Source organism: Pseudorasbora parva, chromosome 18, assembly GCF_024679245.1.
Source record: "Pseudorasbora parva isolate DD20220531a chromosome 18, ASM2467924v1, whole genome shotgun sequence".
In the NCBI taxonomy this organism is placed as follows: Eukaryota; Metazoa; Chordata; class Actinopteri; order Cypriniformes; family Gobionidae; genus Pseudorasbora; species Pseudorasbora parva.
This window is the reverse complement of record NC_090189.1, coordinates 22,540,975-22,548,546: the sequence shown is the minus strand read 5'-3', so window position 1 is coordinate 22,548,546 and position 7,572 is coordinate 22,540,975. Positions and strand designations below refer to the sequence as shown.

General features: G+C 39.6%; 1 protein-coding gene across 8 annotated transcripts in view; it reads left to right on the top strand.

Annotated features, from left to right (window-relative positions):
• Window positions 1-429: 429 nt before the first annotated feature.
• The window catches only part of igsf9bb (immunoglobulin superfamily, member 9Bb), a 157,933-nt gene continuing 150,790 nt past the window's right edge, over window positions 430-7,572 (top strand). For 7 of the 8 annotated variants that reach the window (XM_067424458.1, XM_067424456.1, XM_067424454.1 and 4 more), the window contains exon 1: window positions 431-744. In XM_067424458.1, coding sequence (XP_067280559.1) covers window positions 681-744 — 64 coding nt within the window. In that variant the 5' untranslated portion in view covers window positions 431-680. Of the gene's footprint in view, window positions 745-7,572 lie in introns of all 8 variants that reach the window. The other variant, XM_067424459.1, reaches the window with a different exon arrangement.

The following is a 7,572-nucleotide window of genomic DNA, read 5'->3' as shown; positions in this document are numbered from 1 at the left end:
GTGACATCACTAATGTCACTAACAAGTGACATCACTACTACCGGAGAATTCAGTGTGGCTCCAGTTTCATGTCACCGCGCGCAGTGCAATCGATGGGATGAAATGCGAATGACGCATACAGGTTGAGGATTTCCTACCGACACTAAAGTCTGACGTCTGCCCCACCACACATTTAACTTTCACAACACGAGCCTTATACCTATGGAGGGCATCCGACAGGCTGCTTACACGACTTCGCTTTTGCGCATGATACTGCGGTTCCGACGCCACTTCACGCTCCAACTCACCTTGAAACGCGGTGCTCTCAGTTTTTACATGGAGAGCGATGGAGAGGCGACCAATACCCGCCCCGACGCCTCCCCCACTGGCCAATGAAATTTGAGCGGGGGCGGAGCTAACAGCTAAATTGTCATGCTTGGTTTCACGCTGGCATTGCCATCAAGCCGCGTCTGGCTGCCGTGCGCTGGTGCAGGTGCTCTATTTCATCGAGAGAGGATGCGAAAGGAAAGAAGGGGAGGGAAAGAATGAAGGGAACCGTCGGAGAAAAGTATGCAGGGCAGGAGTAAAAGGGTATCAGCAGCTGACAGTGTGTCTAACGTCCAGGGGCTCGGCTAAGAATGATTTATTGAAAGGGGCACTTTGAGATATGAAGAGGTTTCTTTCTGGTTGGCAATAGTACTATGATTTGGTATGTGGCCACTTTGATAGCAAGTGTATTCAGCACCAGAGGAACAGCTGCTCAAGGTGAGTTGAAGTGCAATTTTTATACAGTCTTAAGTTTATTGTGAAATATTGCTGAGTTTAAAGAAATAATAATAAATTAAAAACAAATCCGGGATTGGGTCATTCTGAGTTATTTTTAAATAATATATTTGGTCATGTTGAATATTTTAAAGTAAACAGCAGTATATCAGCTGTTTTTATAATTATTTCTGAATTATAATTTTTGCTTTATGCATAAACATTATTGCTAGTATGCCATTGGTCAGTGACATTTCTGTTTAAGTGCTATTTTTTATCATCTGAGCTTGCAAAACGAGGATTTGAGCGTTGCTGTCATATTCACATGTTCTTCAATACAATGAAGAACTTTAGGCTTGCATATTTCTTATTAAGTGTGTTCTATCAAATTTAATGGATTGATCACTCCAAAATAAAAATGTACTGATTTTCTTTTTCTTATGGAACTCAAAAGGATATGTCACAATCACTTTTATTGCATATTTGTGCTAGATTAGGCTGACATTTTGCCTACCATGTCCTTTAGGTTTTACAACCTAATGAGAGTAAATGATGAGACAATTATTTTTATTTTTTTGTTGGAACGGTTTATTTGAACTACATTTAAAGCTCCAAATATACATTGGGGGGATTTTAATTACACGACTGAAGGTGCTTTTACAGGGAATATGCATGGTATGGTGCTATTTTACTATCAGTTATTTTGTGCTGTATATTCACTCTATGAATATTCTGCCTTTCCAGACTTTGTCTTTTTAAGCATGAGACCACTCTAAAGCAGCCATCATAATGGTGTGTTCTGTGAATGTGATCGACCTTCAGTTCAGACTAGTTTAATAAGTGGTCTGTCTTTATTTCAAATGTTCGGTTCATGGACTCACATAGCCCTGCAATTTCCAACTCGTCCACCAGAGGGCTGCTAACTGTAGCAAGGAGCATCCAATCTTGGGTCAAATTTTGAGAACTTTTTAATTGCATGCTCTATAGATAATTATACATTTCTTATGTCAAGAGATATATTATACATGTTTTGATTTGTCGCTGTACGTAGGTGTTATTTAAGCCTAATTTATATGTATAAACAGCAGAATGTGAACATCTTACCTTTGAGCTGTGTCATCCCCTTAATCTGACAGTGAGATGTATTTCACCTTGCTGTTCTGACTGTGCACTTTGCTACATTCGCTCAGTGTCTCCCTCCTGTGTGTCAGAGCCATGCTGCACTATCCCAGCCCCAATGCAGAACTCTCCCTGCCCTCACCCTCCCGTCTCAAGCTGTTAGCTGGCAAACAAGGCCCACAATCACCAGCTACAAAACTGGCCAGGTGCCAGATCTATGCTTTGTTGATCTGTCTAAACAGAGGACTGGGAGGCAGCAGACTGAGAGTCATGAGTTGATGCATGGCTCCAGGTAGACCCTCAAGGCTCAATGCTAGCCGACCGCACTGAACTTGTTGAGATCTCTGGCAGTCAGGACAAACCATCTTCCCCAATGAGAACAATGTTTTTATTTTATTTATTTTACTTTTGTGTCTGATCAAATATAATTTTGGCTGGGGCTAAAATAATTTTTTTATTAAAATCGAAATGTTTCTAGATTGGTACCAAGGAGGTTAATAATACCTGGAGAGTGCTATCAGATCTTTTTCTTCTCAAAAGATTTGAGCTAATCACCTGAGCCCTAAATGAAATGTGACTAACATTATTATATTAGTCACACTGCATTTAGGGCTCAATGTAATGTCAATTTGATATAATATAATATAATATAATATAATATAATATAATATAATATAATATAATATAATATAATATAATAGATTTCTAGTTCTAGTTTTAAACAGACTGCATGTAGTTTCTAGTTTTCTATTGTTCAATATTCAGGGTCAGTAAGATTATTATTATTTTTAATTATTTTGTGCTCATAGGTGGCATATATGTGATTAAATATTTTGGTATTTTAAAATATAGTTTATTTTTGTGATGTCAAAGCTGAATTTGCAACAGTGATTATCAGTCTTCATTGTCACATGAACTTTCAGAAATCATTCAAAAATGCTGACATATATTATATTATATTATATTATATTATATTATATTATATTATATTATATTATATTATATTATATTATATTATATTACCTTTTATACCCTACATAGTCATAGCAACAGAATCTACCATAAGGGGATGGCAGGCAATGCTAACCAGCCAAACTTTTGACTCCTTGGTTTGGGCAGACAGGATGTGATTTGAGCTGATGTGGGTACATGTGAAATGATGGTGATTTGTTTTAGCAGTTAGCACCTGCTAGCAGATTCTGCCGGGTTCTTAACCCTTAGGCATTGTTGATGTAGCTGCCAGCTGGAAATGGAGAATCTAAAGAAAGCCTGCTCTGGAGGTTTGTACCGCAGTCTATGTTTCATGGAAAGTCTGTTAGAGGAGGGCTAGCGGGGGACCTGACAGCTGCTCATTTTTAAGCGGTGTTGGATAACATTGGATGTGTTTTCCAACAGTCATCACTTCTCTTCCATCCTCAGGCTGTGATAGCTTGATCCTCATCCAGCGGAATGATAAGCGTGTAGGATTCTTCCCTGTGGAAAAATTAAAATAGTTTATATAATAAACAAGCAGCCTGTCATCACATCTGGCCCAATTTCTAACACAACTCACTTTCATAGTCATTTCTGTGTCTTGGGACTACAAAGGGCAAAGAAAGAACCCTCAGATTGTTGCATTTCAGCTTACTGGCTGTCTTGACCAATATTTTAAATGTCTTGTAATTATGATTCATAATGTTAGCTATAATCTATCCAAATCCAATCCAAATGTGCGTGTGTGAACCACAGAGGGCAGAGCTGAGGCAGCCAATCTCCAAATGCATTTTGTTGGCTCCAGTGATTCTAAGTGAGGGGTAATGCTTTAGGCTATAAAGAACAAAGTGGAATTACAACTATATGAGCACATACATATTTAGGTTTTATTATAGGTGATTATTATTTGTTTTTATGGGCTTTTTAATTTTTTTAACAAACAGTAGAGAAAAAAGCCAGACTCATGTTCATGTTCACAAGGGGAACTTCATTTTATAATAGAAACAAGGTAGAAAATGTAGTGGGGTTTATGCTTAACAAGAAAAAAAATGTATACACACACACACACACACACACACACACACACACACACACACACACACACACACACACACACACACACACACACACACACACACACACACACACACACACACACACACGCATGCATGCATTCAGGATATCTTGTTCAGTTTTAAACAGGAAAAATCTGACAAAAATCTTCAAAAAGCTCCCTAGCACTGTAGACTCTGAAGTAAATTTCTTATCTATGTCTGCGGCTGGATTCCATTTCTACTTTCTCAGCACTTCAAAGGCAGTTTCCTGTCTCTGATATGCTCCCTCTTCTCAACACTCTCAGTCTAGTCTGCCACCACAGCCAGTGCAAACTATGTGCCTGAGCAATGGAAGAGTTTTTCTCATTCAGAAATTTGTGGGTAGAGCCTTTCAGAACTGGATGCTATAATCCACAGACTCGTTCAACTGTTAGGATGAATTCTGGCCATTATCTGAGTTTCTGTCTTTTTGGGGGAAAAAAGAAGAATGATGGAAGAGTGATTTATTTTCTACATCCTTGCTTTTAAGTTACTAACTCGGTTGTTCCTCGCTGTAGTCTTTGTGTGTTTTCCCTGAAAACATCATCGTTCACCATATTGTGATATTTTTATGGTTATAGTGTATTCAAGGTCTTCTTTAACAAGGATACTGTAACTTGTTTCACTTAACTTGTTTAATCTGTATTGGACTTATGTATTTTGGGCTGTTTTCAAATTTTGTCAAAAACATTTTGTACTATTTTGTAACATATATATATATATTATGTAAAATATTTAAAATATTGTATTGCATTGTATTAGTAATATTTCTTGGTCAGTGCTTTGGTTATTTTGCTGTTGTCGGCTGTAAGGACCTTTTGAAATAAATGCCATTTGGCAAAGTTATATGGATGTGTAGTGCAGTCAAGACCTGCCTAGAACTACAGGTCCTTCTCAAAAAATTAGCATATTGTGATAAAGTTCATTATTTTCCATAATGTAATGATACAAATTTAACTTTCATATATTTTAGATTCATTGCACACCAACTGAAATATTTCAGGTCATTTATTGTTTTAATACTGATGATTTTGGCATACAGCTCATGAAAACCCAAATTTCCTGTCTAAAAAAAGTAGCATATTTCATCCGACCAATAAAAGAAAAGTGTTTTTAATACAAAAAAAGTCAACCTTCAAATACTTATGTCCAGTTATGCACTCAATACTTGGTCGGGAATCCTTTTGGTGAAATGACTGCTTCAGTGCGGCGTGGCATTGAGGCGATCAGCCTGTGGCACTGCTGAGGTGTTATGGAGGCCCAGGATGCTTCGATAGCGGCCTTAAGCTCATCCAGAGTGTTGGGTCTTGCGTCTCTCAACTTTCTCTTCACAATATCCCACAGATTCTCTATGGGGTTCAGGTCAGAAGAGTTGGCAGGCCAATTGACCACAGTAATACCATGGTCAGTAAACCATTTACCAGTGGTTTTGGCATTGTGAGCAGGTGCCAGGTCGTGCTGAAAAACGAAATCTTCATCTCCATAAAGCTTTTCAGCAGATGGAAGCATGAAGTGCTCCAAAATCTCCTGATAGCTAGCTGCAGTGACCCTCCCCTTGATAAAACACAGTGGACCAACACCAGCAGCTGACATGGCACCCCAGACCATCCCTGACTGTGGGTACTAGACTTCAGGCATTTTGGCATTTCCTTCTCCCCAGTCTTCCTCCAGACTCTGGCACCTTGATTTCCGAATGACATGCAAAATTTGCTTTCATCCGAAAAAAGTACTTTGGACCACTGAGCAACAGTCCAGTGCTGCTTCTCTGTAGCCCAAAGTGGCTTGACCTGGGGAATGCGGCACCTGTAGCCCATTTCCTGCACACGCCTGTGCACGGTAGCTCTGGATGTTTCTACTCCAGACTCAGTCCACTGCTTCCGCAGGTCCCCCAAGGTCTGGAATCGGTCCTTCTCCACAATCTTCCTCAGGGTCCGGTCACCTCTTCTCGTTGTGCAGCGTTTTTTGCCACACTTTTTCCTTCCCACAGACTTCCCACTGAGGTGCCTTGATACAGCACTCTGGGAACAGCCTATTCGTTCAGAAATTTCTTTCTGTGTCTTACCCTCTCCCTTGAGGGTATCAATGATGGCTGTAACAGGGTTCGTTGATGGAAGGAAGGAGGTGGGAACCGGCGAACATCCAACAAACTTTAATTCCAAAATAAATAAACAAAACGAAAGTAAAACTGCGGGTAGCCCCTCACGGACGACTGCCCGCACATACACACACATAATCAAACGCGGGCAGTCCCTCATGGACGACTGCCCGCACACACAAAACAAAACGTAAACACAACATAAAATCCAGGCCTGGTCCTCTCTCGTCTGCCGCTGCCTTCGCTCCTCCTTTTATGCTCCCGTCACTTGGCCGCAAGACGAGACCGGTGTGCCGCGCAGCTGGTACTCATTACCACTCGTCACCGGCCCGCAGTCGCGGTCCCTCGCCCCGCTGCTTGCCACAATGGCCTTCTAGACAGCAGTCAGGTCAGCAGTCTTACCCATGATTGCGGTTTTGAGTAATGAACCAGGCTGGGAGTTTGTAAAAGCCTCAGAAATCTTTTGCAGGTGTTTAGAGTTAATTAGTTGATTCAAATGATTAGGTTAATAGCTCGTTAAGAGAACCTTTTCATGATATGCTAATTTTTTGAGATTCATGAGATTCAATTATGGGTTTTCATGAGCTGTATGCCAAAATCATCAGTATTAAAACAATAAAAGACCTGAAATATTTCAGTTGGTGTGCAATGAATCTAAAATATATGAAAGTTTAATTTGTATCATTACATTATGGAAAATAATTAACTTTATCACATTATGCTAATTGTTTTAGAAAGGACCTGTACTTTAGCTGTGTGTTTCCCTAAAAATAATTGCACATCTTAGAATGTTCATCAGCCAGTCAGATTCAAGTATTCAACAGCCCTGTAGTAAAAATGTATATATGTACATTTTTAATAATAACTTTGAACCCTGGTCTTCTATAATTTTATCTTCCTCAATGAAATCACTCACCACTCACATACATATACTAGCCCATGAACCTTGAGTGCTCTAGCATCAATTTTTCACCAAAGGCAGGCCTGTGTCCCGATTGATGTGGATAGGAAGTAACAGGCCACTGCTGGCCCAGGGCGAAGGGCTTGTTCCATAAAAGTCACTAACCCTTATATGTCAATCAGCTGGTATTTGGGCCAGCATTGACTCAGGTCCCCCTCCCCCAAATACTGTCTTCCTCTTACTCTGTCTGATAGATACATGCAAGACAACACTTAGTGGAAGATGTTCCATATATAGATACCTTCAAACCGGCCCTGTGGAATTCAGTTAATTATACATGACTTACTCTGGCGTTAAAGTAAAGAAAGTATGTTTCTAATTCAAGCTCATCAACATATGAAAAAAACCCACCCCTCCCATGTTGAAGAACATGCCAGATGATTGTTTTATTCACGTTACAACTGACATTAAAGATCTAGATTTTATACAATGATGTAAAACTAAAAAGTTTATATTTATGCATTTGGCAGACTCTATTTTCAAAGTCCCATGTCATTTCATTTGAAACGCCTCTCCGGCAGCTATTTCAGTCATGCAAGTGCAACTCATATCTCTTTAAAGAGGGAAACATTAAATTCTCCAAATCTGTT